This window comes from Pristiophorus japonicus, chromosome 7, assembly GCF_044704955.1.
Source record: "Pristiophorus japonicus isolate sPriJap1 chromosome 7, sPriJap1.hap1, whole genome shotgun sequence".
Classification (NCBI taxonomy): Eukaryota; Metazoa; Chordata; class Chondrichthyes; family Pristiophoridae; genus Pristiophorus; species Pristiophorus japonicus.
The window spans coordinates 44,880,855-44,901,028 of record NC_091983.1 but is presented as its reverse complement, the minus strand read 5'-3'; the positions used below and the strand labels follow the sequence as shown (position 1 = coordinate 44,901,028).

Here is a 20,174-nt window from a genome sequence, read left to right as displayed (position 1 = left end):
ACATAGTGAAGAAGGAGGTAGAGGAGATGCTGGATGAAATAAGAAATGATAAAGAGATACTAGAAAGGCTGGCTGTACTTAAAGTAGATAAGTCACCAAGACCAGATGGGATGCATCCTAGGATGCTGAGGGAACTAAAGGACGAAATCGCAGAGGTATTGGCCATAATCTTTCAATCCTCCTTAGAAATGGGGGTGGTGTCAGACAACTGGAGAATTGCAAATGTTGCACCCTTGTTCAAAAAATGGTATAAAGGGAGGTTTTGAGGGTTCTATTCATTGTTTCTACCTTTCCTGAACTCTGGGGATGGTAGGGGATGTGGAATTTCTGCTTAATGTTCAGTATTTTACGAGTTTCCTTCATTACGTTTCCTGTGAAATTAGTCCCTTGGTCTGAATCTATCTGAATGGGAATTCCCCATCTAGGAATGACCTTTTCTGCTAATATACGGGTTACCATGGTTGCGGTGCAATTGCGGGTGGTGACTACTTCCACCCACCTTGTAAACTGGTCAGTAATCACCAAGCAGTACTTCCTTCCCTTGGAGTTTATTAGGGGCCCAGTAAAATCAATCTGTATGTTTTTCTCATGGACCCCGTGGACGGGTTTGGTGCGCCATCCTTATTTTTGTCGCTTTTCCTGGGTTATGTTGGACGCACGTAACACAGTGCTGACAATGTTTAGCAACGTCACGCCCAATTCCCGGCCACCACCAATCCCGTGAGATATTGGATATCATGGCGTTACGCCCGGCATGGTTAATGCCGTGGTGTAACTCCATGATCATTTGCCGAATGCAGGAAGGGGCCAACACCTTTCCGTCCTTTCTCCACACGGAGTCTATACCAGGTGATCCTCCCCTTTCTCCCCCATTGTGCTCTTTCTTCCTCGTTCATATCTGCGTGCAGTTTAACTATGTTTATGTCCTCCTCTGTGGTAATGCTACAGAATGACTCTATCTTTATGTCCACGGATGTGGCTGCTTCTCGAGCGACATTGTCCGCAGCCTCATTTCCACGCTGTATTTGTCCACTACTCATTGATGGGCCTTTACCTTTATCACTACTGCTTCAGCTGGTTTGCTGGCTACTTCTAATAGTAATTTTATACGTCCATCGTGTTTGATGGCCTCGCCGCCAGAGGTAACAAACCTCTCCTTCCCCATGCTACCATGTAGTCATGTACTACCCCAAAGGCATACCTGCTATCTGTAGATACATTCACTGTCTTTCCCTCTGCCAGTAATAAGGCTTCCATCAGTGCGGTTAATTCTGCTACTTGGGCCGAAAGGCCTCCGTCCAGCGCTCCCTGCATCACTACCTCAAGCTGCTGGTTTAAGACCACCCATCCCGTACGTGGGTGGCTGTCGACGTACCGTCAGGATCCGCCCACATACAATGTGAGGTCTGGGTTTTCGAGAGCTACCTCACTTACATTCCCTGGGGAATCTTCCCATTCTTCTGCGTTACACTCATGGGGCTCCCCCCTAGTGAGGATTCCTTCTGCCGGGTTTTCCCCGGTGTCTCTGACTATCTTTACTGATTCATCGTGGGGCAGTAAAACGGCTTCCCACTTCACTCAGCGGACATTGGAGATAGCCCGGAGCTTTCCAGTATTCAACATTTCTACCAGAGTGTGTTTGGTGTGTAGGACAATTTCACCTGTCATCACAACAGGTTCGCTGACCTTGACTGCCCATGTGGCGCAGACTAGTGCAGCCACGCATCTGGACAAGCCCGTGGCTACTGGTGATTGTTGGGTTGAATAGTAAGCTATGGGTCTCATTCTGTCCCCGTGCATTTCTGTCTCTCATCAGAGAAAATGGCATTTTTAGATTGTTTCCAAACTTTTGGTTTTTTTTTTAAACTGTTTAGTATTTATTTTACAAAGGTTTCCAAACCCAAGATTTTCCAATACAACTAAAATGTTTATCAAGAAGAATATCTCAAAATCCCAATTCAAATACTGTACTGAAAATCTTTTAATTTAAATCTCTTTTACTAAACTAGAAGCTTTCACATCATTTAAAATAAGATCCTACACAAAGGAAACGAGGGTGGAGCTTCCCCAGCCTGTAGCCTCAAGAAACCCACGCAGGCTTTTTAAAAAAAGACATTACACTCTTCCCTTCTCCTTTCTTTATCTCACTCATAGACTAAATTTATTATCTTTCAACCCAATGTAAACAATGATTATGTGTTTTTTTTTACACAAGTAATTGGGTGTCTCGGCTTGCAATAACCAAATTGAAAAGACAACACTTTGTTTATGATTCTAATTGATTTAAAATGAGCCACACATTTTAATTGAAGTTTTATCTTTTGTTAAACAAACCCATCCTTTGTGCATTTCTTAGCTCTGTAACTGATCATCAAAATAAATCCGCATCTGTGTTTCTAACTTAAAATGTCAGTCAATTCTAGATACACAATTCAACTTCTTCACACTTACTTAAACTTCCCACATCTTAGGACAACACTACAAAGGTTAAAAACTTTCAGCTCTCTGCCCGAAAAAGATGGGTGGAGCTAAAACAAACATACAGATACACCATTTCTCTTTTAAAAGAACGGCTTTCAGACAAATGAAAAATTAATTAACTCCCACCTCAAATATTCTACAGTCAAGGAGACTTCCACGCAACCACTTTCATTCAACAAAGCTTATCTTTCTCTTCCTCGGTACAAAAGTTGAAGCTTCTGTGTCAGCGTTATATTCTTCTTAGATCTACTCATTCTATCTCCTATTCTTAATTTGCGCAATTCCTCTAATTGAGACTTGGCCATGGCCTTATATTGCAAACATTGACTGACCACCATCATACCTGTTTTGGCCGTCTGTTTATTTGCCTTTCTCCCACCATAATATTTGTTTTGCGGGGTCTTCTTTGGGATCCCATCCCTCACTTAACAGAGTAACTATCAATTTTCTATAGTCGTCAACAAAATATCTACTCAGCGAACCTCCCGGCCCCTAATCTAGCATATCTTTGCACGCCATCTGTTTTTGGTACATCTACCCCTCTATCGGTTCGTTGCTCCCTTTTAACCTTGTTTCCTCGAACCTAGGGTCTGCAATTACAAACCTACGAAGCCGATCCTACTTTGATAATTACTATTGTGACCTCTTAACTACCCTCAAGACTTTTACATCATTACAGACCTTTCTCACAGGTTCGGACACCCCAGGCGACCGACATGTTTCGCGGCAGATTACATCGGATTTCTGAGCGGTACTTAAAATATATACTCACTCGTGATGGTCTGCAAATGTCTGTCTGTCTTTCGCCCGGCTGTGTCCTGCCAGACTACGCCATTTGATGTGGAGTATGACAAAGACACTCAACACAGGCCTGTTGTAGAGAAAAGAATTGTTTAATTGCTTGATCAAGGGAGACACGGTCTACACCAGTTCCTTAACTAGATGTCTTCCCAACCACTCACGTCTAACACTTCAGGAGCTGCTTCTTTTACACAGAATTCTTTGCAAAGTCATCATTTACATTATCATTGGTCAGTCTTTCTATCGCGTGACAATTTTTTTCGCTTTGTTACAGATTGTTCAATTCTAACTTTGCTAATTGTTTCACATCCTCCTTGGGTATGAACATATGTATCCAGCCTCCTGCCAATAACAGGAATCTATTTCTTAGTTCTGAATAACAACAAGAAGCCACTTCCTAGGCCTATGACATTAGCTCTGAATAACAGGAATTGCACCATTGTCCTACAGTTGCAGCTGCCAATTTTGCCACTTCAGCAAATTGTGTTTTTGCCTTCCTAATCTAAAATGTGTTTAACTCTTTAATTCCCACTTCAAAGCGAGGGGATTTGAGTACAGGGGCAGGGAGGTGTTACTACAGTTGTACAGGGCCTTGATGAGGCCACACCTGGAGTATTGTGTACAGTTTTGGTCTCCTAACTTGAGGAAGGACATTCTTGCTATTGCGGGAGTGCAGCGAAGGTTCACCAGACTGATTCCCGGGATGGCGGGACTGACATATCAAGAAAGACTGGCTCAACTGGGCTTGAATTCACTGGAGTTCAGAAGAATGAGAGGGGTTCTCAGAAACGTTGAAAATTCTGACGGGTTTAGACAGGTTAGATGCAGGAAGAATGTTCCCAATGTTGGGGAAGTCCAGAACCAGGGGTCACAGTCTAAGGATAAGGGGTAAGCCATTTAGGACCGAGATGAGGAGAAACTTCTTCACCCAGAGAGTGGTGAACCTGTGGAATTCTCTACCACAGAAAGTTGTTGAGGCCAATTCATTAAATATATTCAAAAAGGAGTTAGATGTAGTCCTTAATACTAGGGGGATCAAGGGGTATGGCGAGAAAGCAGGAACGGGATACTGAAGTTGCATGTTCAGCCATGAACTCATTGAATGGCGGTGCAGGCTCGAAGGGCCGAATGGCCTACTCCTGCACCTATTTTCTATGTTTCTATGTTTCTAATGGCTTCAATGTGGGTGTACAGGCACAATTTCAAAATTTGCAGAAGATACAAAACTTGGAACTATAGGGAACAGTGAGGAGGATACTGATAGACTTCAAGAGGACATAGACAGTGGAATGGGCGGACATGTGGCAGATGAAATTTAACGCAGAAAAGTGCAAAGTGATGCATTTTGGTAGAAAGAATGAGGAGAGGAAATATATGCTAAAGAGTGCAATCCTAAAAGGGGCGCTTGAACAAACAGACCATGGGGTATATGTGCACAAATCGTTGAAGGTGGCAGGGCAGGTTGAGAAAGCTGTTTAAAAAAAGCTTATGGGATCTTGAGCCCTATGAATAGAGGTATAGAGTATAAAAGCGTGGAAATTATGATGAACCTGTATAAAACACTGGTTCGGCCTCAACTGGAGTATTGTGTACAATTCTGGACACCACACTTTAGGATAGCCTTCTTCTTTGCTATAACCATTCTGTGGGCTCAATTTTCCCAATGCCGTTTTTTGGAATACTTGAAGCTATGCCTGTTTTTTTGGGGGCCAACTACACCCAAAAAAATCATCCAACTTTCCCCATTTGAATTGTTGATTTTGGTGCCGAGTAGCTTGTCCTTTAGCTTTGGTGGTGGAGCCTAAGATCTGTGCCAAAAAGATCGGGTTATTAGGGTAACGAGGGACACACTGCGGGCTGAGGCTGGAAAGTGAAACATACAACACATTCTGGCCAGCTCACAGCAACCTGCACATTGCAGCAGCATTCCAGCATTAAATTATTAAAGAGTTTATGCCAAAAGTCTATCTCCCACCCCACCCAGGTGCCCGGTGCCCTTCTCCCGATGCCGGTTGCCGTTGCTAGCCCTGGCTGAAAGGCCTCTCCCCCCGCCCCCCCCCTCCTCTTCCCCTCTTTCCCCCCCTCTTTTCTTTCCCCCCGTCCCCCTTACCTCTTCCCCTCTTTCCCCCCCTCTTTTCTCTCCCCCCCCCCTCCCTTCCTCTCGCCCACCTCCCCTCTTCTCTCTCCTCTCCCCCTCTCTCTTCCTCCCCCTGCTGTTGCTGTCCGGGCCGTGGAACTGCATCTGCTGCATTAATTCTCTTACCTGCGCCATTTTGTTAACTGGCCAGAAGGTTTTTCCAGAGTGGTCACATATGCCGTTCTAAGAAAAATTAGAGTAAATCGGAGCTGGCCAACCTTGCTTAAATGGCCAAAATTGGTGCGGGTGGCAGGTTATGCCACCAATGAGGTAAAAAAAAATTGTAGCCTAAAAAAATCCTACTCTTGCGCAGAAACTTTGGGGAAACTTGGAGATTTTAATTTACTCCAAAAGAAACGCTGCACCTCAAAAAAACGGCGCAGATAATTGGGGGAAATTGAGCCCTACGATTTTATGCTTGTGAAGAATGCTGATATTTCTTTTCTGGCAGGGCAAGGGGAGGCTGGTACCAGCGAAGCATATCAGCCATTTGAGGCTGAAGTGCAGAAGTGAAGGCAAGCTAGGTGGTTTTGGGGAAAGGCATGCCCACCCAGGAAAAACCTTAGCCTCCCTTTCCGTTCCCATTGGGAACAGGCACTCAGCAACTGGAATTGTGCTCAAATGTTCCAGTCACATTTTAACTTTTTTTTGTGGCCTAATGAATTTTGCCTACAGCTTGAGTGCATACTCCCAATGCTGTTAACGATGGCTGGTCCTGTTAGACTATTCTGAGTTGACCAAGTGTGTTGTAGGCTTCATGTGTCCATGCCTGATTAAGCCGGATGCCTGTTAACACATTATCAACCCCTGGGTGTTCAAAATGAAAACTGCTCTATTGTTTCAGCATTAATATCTTTTGCATTGATGATTTTTTTTTTAAACTCACTCATATGAAGAAAAATGTAGCATCCACGACAGATCTGATTAGGAATAGTACACCATATATTTACAATTCCCGACAATCAGATTTGGTTATAAATTTTTCACATTCACACTTGTTCTTTGTTTCAATTAACCTAATAATATAATATTATTGTTCCCTTACTAGGAAGGAGAAAACAGAAGATAATAAAAAGAAAAAGTAACTGGTTTGTGGGGAGGTGGGAGTGGAGGGTGTAGCCTGCCTAACTGTGTTTTGTTAGAGAGGCTGCAACAACAGCCAAGAAAAATTTGCTACAATATATTGATTGGAACTGGTTGGTCCTGTGGTTTGTAATAAAATAAATCCTGACTAACTATATTTTCCTTCCTTGATTCAAAGCAGAGCAGAATCCCACTAGCAGTCTTTATCCTAGTCTACATAGTTACCAGTGCGGTAAGTTAAAGATTTGGGAAAATTCATCTTGATGTTAAAGATACAACTAATTTTTGTACAATATATGTGTATGTAATGTAGCGTTAATGACATCAAGTTGTCTTCTGAATAAAGTACAATATCTTACCAAAAAATTGCATTTATATAGCGCCTTGAAAGTGGAAAAAATATCCAAACGGGCTTCACAGGAATGTTATCGGACAAAACATCAACCGAAACAAAGAAGGAAATATTAGGGGGATAGGGGTATGGAGACGGGGGAGTGCAGGTTGGTGAAAGAAGTGGATTTTAAGGAGGATCTTGAAGTAGTTTGACAAATTTGCTGGAGTTCTTTGAGGATGTAATGAACAGGATGGATAAAGGGGAACCAGTGGATGTGGTGTATTTGGACTTCCAGAAGGCATTTGACAAGGTGCCACATAAAAGGTTACTGCACAAGATAAAAGTTCACGGGGTTGGGGGTAATATATTAGCATGGATAGAGGATTGGCTAACTAACAGAGAACAGAGAGTCAGGATAAATGGTTCATTCTCTTGTTGGCAACCAGTAACTAGTGGGGTGCCGCAGGGAACAGTGCTGGGACCCCAACTATTTACAATCTATATTAATGACTTGGAAGAAGGGACTGAGTGTAACGTAGCCAAGTTTGCTGACGATACAAAGATGGAAGAAAAAGCAATGTGTGAGGAGGACACAAAAAATCTGCAAAAGGACGTAGACAGGCTAAGTGAGTGGGCAAAAATTTGGCAGATGGAGTATAATGTTGGAAAGTGTGAGGTCATGCACCTTGGCAGAAAAACTCAAAGAGCAAGTTATTATTTAAACGGAGAAAGATTGCAAAGTGCCGCAGTACAGCGGGATCTGGGGCTACTTGTACATGGAACACAAAAGGATAGTTTGCAGTAACAGCAAGTGATCAGGAAGGCCAATGGTATCTTGGCCTTTATTGCAAAGGGGATGGAGTATAAAAGCAGGGAAGTTTTGCTACAACTATACAAGGTATTGGTGAGGCCACACCTGGAATACTGCGTGCAGTTTTGGTTTCCATATTTACGAAAGGATATACTTGCTTTGGAGGCAGTTCAGAGAAGGTTCACTAGGTTGATTCCGGGGATGAGGGGGTTGACTTATGAGGAAAGGTTGAGTAGGTTGGGTCTCTACTCATTGGAATTCAGAAGAATGAGAGGTGATCTTATCAAAACGTATAAGATTATGAGGGGGCTTGACGAGGTGGATACAGAGAGGATGTTTCCACTGATGGGGAAGATTAGAACTAGAGGGCATGATCTTAGAATAAGGGGCTGCCAATTTAAATCAGAAATGAGGAGAAATTTCTTCTCTCAGAGGGTTGTAAATCTGTGGAATTTGTTGCCTCAGAGAGCTGTGGAAGCTGGGACATTGAATAAATTTAAGACAGAAATAGACAGTTTTTTAAACGATAAGGGGATAAGGGGTTATGGAGAGCAGGTGGGAAAGTGGAACTGAGTCCATGATAAGATCAGCCATGATCTTATTGAATGGCAGAGCAGACTTGAGGGGCCGTATAGCCTACTCCTGCTCCTATTTCTTATGTTCTTATGTAAGGTGGAGAGGCAGAGTGATTTAGGGAGGGAATACCAGAGCATATGGGTAGAGGCAGCTGAAAGCAGAGCTGCCAATGGTGAGGCGAAGGGAGTAGGATTGCACAAGAAGCCGGAGTTGGAGGATTGCAGAATTCTCGGGGGGTTGTAGAGCCAGAGGGATGAGGCCATTTAAACACAAGGATATGAATTCTAAACTTGAAGTCGGGGTACCGGGAACATGGGTCAGCGAGCACAGGAGTTATGCGTGAATGGAACTTAGTGCAAGATAGGAAATGGGCAGCAGAGTTTTGTATGAGCTGAAGTCTATGGAGGGCAGATGATGGGAGGCCAGCCAGGATAACATTGAAATAGTTGTGTCTGGAGGTGACAATGGCATCGATGAAGATTTCAGCAGTGGGTGGGCTGACCCGGGGCAGAGGAGAGTGATGCTATGGAGAGGATATGAGGTCAGAAGCTCAGCTCAAATATGATTGCAAGTTTACAAACAGTCTGGTTTAACCTCAGATAATGGTCAGGGAAGGAGATGGAATCGGTGTTGAGGAGACAGATTTTACAGAAGGAAACAATAGCTTCAGTTCTCCCACTGTTTAATTGGAGGAAATTGCAACTCATCCAGGACAGAATATCGGAGAAGTAGTCTGAAAACACAGAGGCAGTGGATGGGCTGGGAGAGGTGGCGGAGAGGTACAGTTGGGTGTCATCAGCGTAGATATGGAACCTGACCCCATGTCTTCATGATGTTGCCAAGGGGCAGCACGTTGGTGAGGAAGAGGTGGTGCTTAGGATAGATCCTATTGCGATCTACAATTTCTCAGTCTAGTTAAAATGCATTATAACTGATTCCTAAAGTCCATGCTATTTGCATTTGTTTTGAGGGTACAAGATTATGAGCTGTGGGCTGATTGCCATTGATCCTAATGGTATACCACGGTGGAGTACATCTGAGTCTCATTACATTCTGATATATAACAGATTTTTCTTGTTACTGTATATTAAAGTAATGTGTCTATTAATACTTCAGTTAATTTTGATATTTAAAAATTGAATTATCTCATTTTAAATTGAGCAATGTAAATGATTCCAGAAATGTGCTAATTTTGTGTTCAAAAATTAAATAATCAAATCATTTGTATTAAGTGACTTTGAATTTAAAGAACTGACTGCACTAATTTTAATTAAATAGGAATTTAACAATGAAAGGGGTTGTTTTAATAATCTATTGGAACTTTGAGCAATTCAGCTTTTTAGTAACAATACTCTTTTATGTATAAATTAGTTTCACAATGTTTTTAATATTCACAAAAATCCATAAGGAATATACTCTGGAGCAATACCCGGGATTATTAGTAGGAATATTTTGGGAGGTACAAGTCTCAGCTGTCCCTCAACACTTACCGAAACTATCTATCAATCTAAGTTATTAAAAATTATATTCCTGCTGCACCTGCCTTGGTCTCGCGGGTCTCTTTTGCTGTAATCACTGAAATCTCCTTGCTTTCGGAGATGCTGTCAACTGTCACTTGTGCACATCTACATGGCACAGAAGAGCTGATGACATGAATGCCAATCAGCTGCTCCTCTCGTACTCTGTACATGCCAATGCTGGAGGGCACTTCTGAGGCCCACCATTCTGTATGAACATAGAACAATGGGTTCATATGAGCCCTCTGCATTTCCTTCTCAAGGGGATGCCTGTAGCTATTCTCCAATTGTTTTGAAGCTGTCCATAACTGCATCGTAGGGCCCGAATTTGTGAAGAGCCACTGCCGCTTATTTCTCGGCAATATTCGGCTGGTCTGTGATTTTTTTACCGCCCGCTGCCACTGCGATCCTCCGGCGTGACTTTGATGGAAATGTAGCGGGAGCGGCGTGCAGCAGGCGGTGCAGGACATTAGGCTCGGCAAAGATCGGAAGCTGAGTTCTGCGCATGCACAATTTTTTTTAATGCAGATGCGCGATTTTCTTTTCACTGACCAAACTCAGCGCATGCGTTTCATTTTTTTAAATTGACACTCGCTACTAATACGAGCAGTGCCAGCAACAATAGTGACTCAGACCTATTTTGTTTTGAAGTTGCCTCAATGGATATTTGATTCATTCTATCGTTGCTCGCCCTACAACCTGCCGGGTCTGTGTGTGATGTCACCATGGCAACCAGCATTTCTTTCTCAGATATCAAAACTGAAAGAGCAGGTCATGCAGCCACAGGTGCTCTCCTGTAATTCCCTGAGCAAAACTGAATCGTCGTGGCGGTGACTTCTGTTCTGAGGGAAATAATTAGTGTGAATAGCATCTTTTCCATAGATACTTATCACATGGTGAAGCACCAATCCTGCAGTGAAGCTGGGGAAATGACCGCTTGTGCTGATATTAAAAAGGGGCATCGCTGATCAGAGTTGTGCAGTTTTCCTGCTGCCTGTCATTTGTCTATGCAAATTTCACCAGTTGCTCTAGGCCTGCATCCAATAATGAATATGTGAGGGGCAAAAAAAACTTCTGCAGAATCACATGTGCACCAGATCTTTGTCAGGTTATCTGTCCCAGATGCTGTGTAGTTGAAGTATATTTAAACCCCTGATGGATTGTAAATTGTGAACTGTGCTTTTAACAGGTTGTTCTGGTAAATGTGGTATTTTATATATAATCTAGATATGATGGTAAATCATTCTGTGCTCCCAACATGCTACGCTCCACACCCACAAGTTTGTGCTCTGGGTGTGGAGTGTAGCGTGTTGGGAGCACGGATCAAACAATGGGATGGGAGGGTCAGCACACCCACACAGCAGTGCTCCTGATTCTCCAGCCATTAAATTGAATTAGCAGGATGTGGTGTGAATCAGGTACACAGATTTTCACACCTGATTCTCAGATCCAAGCTGCCAACCTGTCTCACCCATGCTCCGGCCCAAGCTTGGCGAAGAGGCCAAAAAGCGGCCAGCGGGGCTGGCCGAGAGGGGAGCGGGGATGGAAGGGAGAAAGAGAGAGGAAGAGAGAGAGCTTGGGGCGGGGGGTGGGGGGGGGGGCGGGCGGCAGAGACTGGGAGGGGAGAGAGTGAACTCGAGGAAGACGGATCACCTTCTTATGTTGGAAGGGATGAAATCCAGAAGTCATGACATTATTCACTTCATACTCAATAAACCTGTTAACAATCCGTACACAATGCCCCATCTATGGGAGGGTGGGTGTGGTGTAAGGAAGGACTTTGGCTGATGTAACTAAGGCCACCACTGCAGATACCAGTGGTGTTGTCATATGTTCTTTGGCTGACTGCAATGCAAATAACTGTTACTCAAGGACATCACTCATGAGAAATGGCAGTACCTAATGGAGTATTGAGTCTTCCAACCTATGCTGATCACCTTTTACTGTTTCAGATGAGATGCTAAATCCAGGTCCCATCTGCTCTCTCGTGGACATAAAATTTCAATTAAAACATCATAAATTTATTTTAGCAATGTAGTGGTCCCAACCTGAATCCCTGGGGCATTCTGCTGAGTACTCAACCCAGCCAATACTGTCTCCCGCCCCCCCACCCTGCCGCACTCTAGCATAACTTCTCTAACAAAAAAACATTGTTTTCAGACAACTTATTGTGCCTCCTAACTTGGTCTCCTCTGAAAACTTGACGAAGCAACTCTGTTTCTTCATCCAAGTTATTAGTCGCCCAGAAATTGTGGTCGGAGGCTTCCCGCGGGCGGATGCCTCCGACCAAAATTCTTTTACGAAAGTACCTGGTGGTCCCAGAGAAACAAACGCTTCAGCTCCAAGGCCTAGATGCGCAGCCGAGCGCAGAGGCCCATGCATCCCACGAGCGTACGCACATCCTGGGATAACGTGGGCCTGGACCACCAATGAACTTGGAGTATTTTCATTGATAGTAATGGTGAGTTCCATTTGTACGGAGCTCTGATTACTATCAATGAGAATACCCCCAAAACACAGAAACACAATACATAAATATAAAAAACACCTTGCATATTTAAAATTAATTGAAATTGAATTACATTAAATGTTTTAGAAAAAAATATTTTTATATTTTTTAATAGGGTTAAAAATAAACTTGCAATAATGTACAGGGTTTTTAATATGCAAATTAGTGATAACATTTAATTTTTCTATCTTTTTAATCTCTTACGCCTGGTAAAAGCAGGCCTAATGCCTGCTTTTATCAGGCGTAAGAGTTTTAAGGACATTCGCTGGGCAGGAGTTGGGTAAATAGCTCAAATCTCCGCCCATGAAGGCCCTTCTCCAGGGGATGACAGATCGCAAGTGCTGGGTTTAGGTGCTTGTGCTTCACGCGCCTAAACGCGGATCTTGCGGGGCCCCTTCGGGCGCATGTGCACATCGTAAGCACCTGGAGAGGCCGCAGTTTTCAGCCCATTAATGTATATGGTGAAAAGTTGAGGCCCCAGTACATCCCTGGGGAACACCATTTGTCACTATTTGTTACAGTCTGCTAATCATCCCTACTTCAGTCTCCTATATCTCGACTAATTATCATCGATTTTAATCTACATATAGACTGGCCAAACCAAATTAGTAATAATACTGTGGCAGATGAATTCCTGGAGTGTGTATGAAATGTTTTTTTTTAGACCAGTATGTTGAGGAACCTACTAGGGAACAGATTATCCTAGATTGGATATTGTGTAATGAGAAGGGGTTAATTAACAGTCTTGTGTGGGGTCCTTTAGGGAAGAATGACCATTACATGATTGAATTTTTTATTAAGATGGAAAGTGAAGTAGTCCAATCCGAAACTAGGGTCCTAAATCTAAACAAAGGAAACTACGAAGGTATGAGGAATGAATTGGCTATGATAGATTGGAAAGATTCATTAAAAGGCATGACGGTGGATAGGCAATGGCTAATATTTAAGGAATGAATGCATGAATTGCAACAGTTATACATTCCTTTCTGGTGTAAAAATACAAAAGGAAAAGTGACCCAACCATGGCTAACAAAAGAAATTAAGGATAGTATTAGATCCAAAGAGCAGTTATACAAAATTGCCAGAAAAAGTAGCAAACCTGAGGATTGGGAACAGTTTAGAATTCAGCAAAAAAGGACCAAGAGATTGATTAAGGGGGGAAAAATTAAGTATGAGAATAAACTTGCAAGGAACATAAAAACCGACTGCAAAAGTTGCTACAAGTATGTAAAAAGAAAAAGATTAGTGAAGACAAATATAGGTCCTTTACAGACAGAAACGGGAGAATTTGTAATGGGAAACAAGGAAATGGCAGAACAATTAAATAAATACTTCAATTCTATCTTCACGGAAGAGGACACAAATAACGTCCCAGAAATGCTAGGGAACCAAGGGTCTAGTGATTAAAGAAAATGATAATTAGTAAGAAAATAATGTTGGAGAAACTAATAGTACTGAAGGCAGATAAATCCCCATGGCCTGATGCTCTGCATCCCAGGTTACTAAAAGACGTAGCCATGGAAATATTTATCATCTTCCAAAATTCTATAGATTATGGAACAGTTCCTGCAGATTGGAGGATGGCAAATGTAACCCCACTATTTAAAAAACGAGGGAGAGAGAAAATGGGGAACAACAGACCGGTTAGCCTGACATCAGTAGTAGGGAAAATACTAGAGTCTATTATAAAGGATGTAATAACGGCACACTTAGATAATATCAACGGGATTAAACAAAGTCAACATGGATTTATGAAAGGAAAATCATGGTTAACAAACCTACTGGAGTTTTTTGAGGATGTAACTGATAGAATAGATACGGAAGAACCAGTGTGTTTGGATTTTCAGAAGGCCTGGCGAACAGAAAGCAGAGAGTCGGGATAATTGGGTCCTTTTCCGGTTGGAAATCAGTGGTTAGTGGTGTGCCACAGGGATCAGTGCTGGGACCACAACTGTTTACAATATACATAGATGACCTAGAAGAGGGGACAGAGTGTAGTGCAACAAAATTTGCAGATGACACTAAGATTAGTGGGAAAGCGGGTTGTGTAGAGGACTCAGAGAGTATGCAAGGAGATTTGGATCGGCTAAGCGAATGGGCTAAGGTTTGGCAGATGGAATACAATGTCGGAAAGTGTGAGGTCATCCACCTTGGGAAAAAAAACAGTAAAAGGGAATATTTTTTGAATGGGGAGAAATTACAACATGCTGTGGTGCAGAGGGACCTGGGGGTCCTTGTGCATGAAACTTGTGCATGAATCCCAAAAAGTTAGTTTGCAGGTGCAGCAGGTAATCAGGAAGGCAAATGGAATGTTGGCCTTCATTGCGAAAGGGATGGAGTACAAAAGCAGGGAGGTCTTGCTGCAACTGTATAAGGTATTGGTAAGGCTGCACCTGGAGTACTGCGTGCAGTTTTGGTCACCTTACTTAAGGAAGGATATACTAGCTTTGGAAGGGGTACAGAGACGATTCACTAGGCTGATTCCAGAAATGAGGGGGTTACCTTATGATGTTAGATTGAGTAGACTGGGTCTTTACTCCTTGGAGTTCAGAAGGATGAGGGGTGATCTTATAGAAACATTTAAAATCATGAAAGGGATAGACAAGATAGAGGCAGAGAGGTTGTTTTCCATTGGTGGGGAAGACAAGAACTAGGAGGCACAGCCTCAAAATATGGAGGAGCCAATTTAAAACCGAATTGAGAAAAAAATTTCTTCTCCCAGAGGGTTGTGAATCTGTGGAATTCTCTGCCCAAGGAAGCAGTTGAGGCTAGCTCATTGAATGTTTTCAAGTCAAAGATAGATAGATTTTTAACCAATAAGGGGATTAAGGGTTACGGGGAGAGGGCGGGTTAGTGGAGCTGAGTCCACGACCAGATCAGCCATGATCTTATTGAATGGCGGAGTAGGCTCGAGGTGCTAGATGGCCTACTCCTGTTCCTAATTCTTATGTTCTTATGTTCTTATGTTCTTTGACAAAGTCCCACATAAGAGGTTAGTGTGCAAAATTAAAGCACATAGGATTGGTGGTAATGTATTGGCATGGTTAACTGACAATTGAAAATTGGTTAACTGACAGGAAACAGAGAGTAGGAATAAACGGGTCTTTTTCGGGATGGCAGGCAGTGACTAGTGGGGTACCACAGGGATCAGTGCTTGGGCCCCAGCTATTCACAATATATATAAATGATTTGGATGAGGGAACCAAATGTAATATTTCCAAGTTTGCTGACGACACAAAACTAGGTGGGATTGTGAGTTGTGAGGAGGATGCAAAGACGCTGTAAGGCGATTTAGATAGGTTGAGTGAGTGGGCAAACACATGGCAGATGCAGTATATCGTGGATAAATGTGAAAGTATCCTTTTTGGTAGGAAAAATGTAAGGACAAAGTATTATTTAAATGGTGATGGCTTGGGAAGTGTCGATGTACAGAGGGACCTGGGTGTCCTTGTACACCAGTCATTGAAAGCAAACATGCAGGTGCAGCAAGCAGTTAGGAAGGCAAATGGTATGTTGGCCTTCATTGCAAGAGGATTTGAGTACAGGAGCAAGGATGTCTTACTACACTTATACAGGGCCTTGATGAGACCACACTTGGAGTATTGTGTGCAGTTTTGGTCTCCTTACCTAAGGAAGGATATACTTGCCATAGAGAGAGTGCAGCAAAGGTTCACCATTCTGATTCCTGGGATGGCAGGACTGTGGTATGAGGAGAGATTGGGTCGACTAGACCTGTATTCACTATAGAGTTTAGCAGAATGAGAGAGGATTTCATTGAAACGTATAAAATTCTGACTGGGTTAGATAGACTGGATGCGGGGAGGATATTTCCCCTGGCTGGGAAATCTAGAACAAGGGGTCACAGTCTCAGGATACAGGGTAGGAAATTTAAGACCGAGATGAGGAGAAATGTTTTCACTCAGAGGGTGGTGAACCTGTGGAATTCTCTACCACAGAAGGCTGTGAAGGCCAAGTCACTGAATATACTTAAGAAGGAGATAGATTTCTAGAAACAAAAGGCATCAAGGGGTATAGGGAAAAAGTGGGAATATGGTGTTGAGAGAGAGGATCAGCCATGATCATATTGAATGGTGGTGCAGACTCGAAGGGCCGAATGGTCTACTACTGCTCCTATTTTCTATGTTTCTATCCCATTTCAGAAGGTTACCTCCAATTCTGCGGGAATTTAAATTTTTTCTTCAATAATCTCTTCTGCCGAATCTTATCGAATGTCTTCTGAAAGTCCATATAGACAGCATCAATCGACATTCCCCTATCCACCATGTTAGCGACCTGCACAAAAAGTTCAACTAGATTAGTCAGACATGATGACTAATCAAAGCGAACTCTTATTAATTAGTTAATATTTCTCCAAGCGCTCAGTCGCTCTGTCTCTCTTGATAGGTTCCATTAACTTCCCCACAACTGATTTTAAATAGACAGGTCTGAAGTTACCTGGGGCTAGACTTTCCACTTCACATCGTCCATCTAAGGCCCATCTATCGCCCAAAATGGACCTCTATCGCCCATTTTGAGCAAAGTGGAAACTAGGCCCAAAACATCACCGGAAAACTAGGCCCCCAAGTTTCCACTTTGATCGCCAAGATGATCGTCCAAATGATCGGCACACAAGGCCCATCCCAACTTTTGGCACCTAGCATGCACTTCGCTGGGCCGATGCAAGGTCCAAAAGAGTGCTCAAAAATAGTTGCTTTTTCAGGGCCTTAGAGAGGGAAATGGGCACTACGAACGCCATTTTTAGCTTCTGAGGAAGGATGGAGAATTGTTCTGAGTTATTTAGAGAGTAAAATTTGAAGCAAATTGTACTCAGAAATTTGGGACAGGGAATATGAATAGGTATTATCTCGTTATTTATGCTAAATAGATCTCATATTGGAATTATTTAGTAAATAGCTTTTATATAGTGAAGTGATTTAATGATATTCCGTGGGGAAACAGAATAAACAAACAAATCTGCATGAAGAACTGTACGTTGTAAAACTTATGTAAGTAAGAGAGAAGGTACAAAAGTTGTAGAAAAAATTTTTTTTTATTAAGAAACAAATTTTTTTTTTTAAACTAATGAACAACACCCTCCTTCCAACCCCCCATCCCTCGCACCAACCTACCCTTCCCTCAAAATCCCCAAAACGTTAGAAGAAGAAGAAATTGAACATTTTAAAGAACAAGTGGCCATTTAAGTAATAATAACAAGTGACCATTTCAGTCATGCTAACAAGTGACCATCTCAGTCATGATAACAAGCGACCATTTCAGTAACGATAACAAGTGACCATTTCAGAAAGAATGGAAAATGAACAGTTAAGTAATGATAACAAGTGAACATTTAACTATTGACTACAATTGGCCAATTTAGTAACAATAACAAGAGAATAATAAAGTGATAATAACACGTGAACATTTTAAAACAAGTGAACTATTGAGAAGCACTCCCCCCTCCCTACCTGCGGCCACGTTTCCCTCCAGATCCTGTCCCACCCCGTGTTCGCACCCCACCCGCCCGTTTTGATCTACGCAGACCGAAACCAAGACGTCGTGCAGAGTGGGATGTCAAGACTTCCTGCCGTAGTGGAGATGACGGAGAGGAAGCGGAAGCCTGAGGCTCTACTTCCGAATCCGGAGAAATTGTGCCCTCCGTACTCGCTTTCCTGCTCGGGGTGTTGCTATGAGCAGACACGACACCTTGGGATGCAGCGCCGTGTCCAGCCAGCAACGCATGCCGTAGGGCATTGGTTGTGGCTGTCTGCTGCCGAATAGCCTCCAAGGTCTCCCTTGCAGTCTGTGACTTCTCAGAAGACCAGTTGGAGAAGTTCTGGCAGAACTCGCTCCAGGATGCTGGAAACTGGCTCCAGTTCGCAGAGAATCCCGCGAACCCCTGGATAAGGTCGCAACCAATCGCGACCGTCTCCCTGCACAGGGAAATCAAGCTCTCTGTCTGGCCCTCCAAGGCAGGCGATTGCTCGCCACGCTGACCGGACCTCCGTGGGATCGGCGTTTGCAATATGACGCGCCTTGGTGTTGCCACCTGCACACCGCTTGGTCCCGGTGCTTCTTCCATCTCAACCGAGATGGCCGCAGGTTGTTCCCCCCGCCACAAAAAAAATCTCTCCTTCCATCTCCTCCTCCTCCTTCTCCTCCTGCTGAAGCACAGCAGCAGGAGTCTGCAGTGGCTCCTCCTTCTTCTTCATCCTCCTGCGATGCTGGAGACGGTTCAGTGGTAGTGGACTCCACTGACTCGACGACCACTTGACCTTTAATTTGATAAACAACGTTTAACAATTCAAATCATTGCATTACAATTTTTATCGAACTCAAAACATTGCAATGTTTACCATTACCCCAAATCCACAAGTGATCACAAGGTTTAACATGACCTCATTCGAAGATCTATAGTACATCATAATTATATATCAAATTATATTATAATTGCATAACATTACATTGTAATTGCATAACATCAAATTACATTTTAATTGCATAACATTACATGCGTAACTACGGTATTTTCAGTATTTACTAATGATTCACACATTGCACATTTCTCATTACTCACATGTCTCAAGGGTGGGTTCGGCCACACCACGGGATGTGACCGGACGGCTTTCTGGCCCTACCAAGGCCACCGCGAGCTCCTCGTAAGCACTTAAACTGTGCATCATGGCAGAGCCCCCGTCCGTCCTGCGTTCCTCACGATTATTGATCGAGACCACATTCTGTAAATGATACGATAACATTGCATGGCATAAGCTAATGGATCAGGCAATTTAAGACATTGAAGACATTTAAGACTGACAGATTTAAATGTTCTATTACAAATTAGCATTTCGTTGCATATTTCACACTACAACATTTAACTTTATGCTGGGTTGCATAAATTTATTCATAATTTAGTTATGTTTAAATGTAACCAAATAACATTGCAAATTCTAGTTACTGTTTAGATCATTAAATAATACATAAATATAAATTTCAACTTACTCTCGCAGCTGCCAGTAGACTGTTCCACCGTTTGCGGCACTGGTCCGGTGTGCGCGTTTCATTAGAGGCCGACGTGATCACGTCGACAATGTAAGACCAAATCCTCCGATATGCATGGGGTGGAGGTTTCCCATGCCCACCCCGTGTCAGATCCTCCCACCTGGTGCTGACAGCATTCACGAGGGTCTCATTGGCCTCCTCGCTGAAGGGCTTGGCCCTACGCCTCTCAACTGATCCCTCCATGTCGATTAATATCAGATAAATCAGACTTCAAAATGCTTTCTCCTCTCTCTCTCTCTCTCTCTCCCCGACCCTCACAGAGCTTCTGAGCATGTGTGATGATCCCTGACCTCTCAAAACGTGGGAAAGAGCATCAACCTGAAAAAAAAAAATCAAGCTACACATGCGCAGTGTGGCGTTGCTAGGGAAGCTTTTTTTTTCATTCACTTCCGTTTTCTTTGGGAGATCGTGAGATCACCGAGAAATCACATCGCCCATTTGACATCGCAGGGGTAAGGCCGAGTGAAAAATCGCTTAAAAAAAATGGGCCTTGTGCCGGCGATCAGCAAGGGCGATACGTCCTAGATCGCTGCAACAAGGTCCATTTTTTTGGGCCTTAGCCACCAAGTGGAAAGTCTAGCCACTGGCTTTTCCCTCCTCCCTTAAATAATGGAGTGATATTTACAGTTTTTGAATCCTATAGAATAACTTTTGAAGACCGGGAAAGAGGTAGCAGCGTAAAGTGGCTTTAAAAAGAGAGTTCCAAAGAGTAGGAATGCAAAGGCTGAAAGCTAGTTTCTGATGGTTTTGGGGAGGGACAAGCTGTAATCCAGAATGGGAGGAACAGAGGGTGAGGACATGTAGCTAGGGAAGATGTTCCAGCTAGGATGGATTACATAGAAAAGATTTGAAAACCAGGAGAAGGA

The 20,174-nt window shown here is 43.1% G+C and overlaps 1 protein-coding gene across 3 annotated transcripts in view; it reads left to right on the top strand.

Moving 5' to 3' along the window:
* Positions 1–20,174, top strand: part of sh3yl1 (SH3 and SYLF domain containing 1) — a 318,220-nt gene that overhangs the window by 166,485 nt on the left and 131,561 nt on the right. The window contains exon 9 of one of the 3 annotated variants that reach the window (XM_070884929.1): positions 6,684–6,734. The exons of 1 other annotated variant lie outside the window; for it this stretch is intronic. In XM_070884929.1, coding sequence (XP_070741030.1) covers positions 6,684–6,734 — 51 coding nt within the window. Of the gene's footprint in view, positions 1–6,680; positions 6,735–20,174 lie in introns of all 3 variants that reach the window. One more of the 3 variants, XM_070884928.1, reaches the window with a different exon arrangement.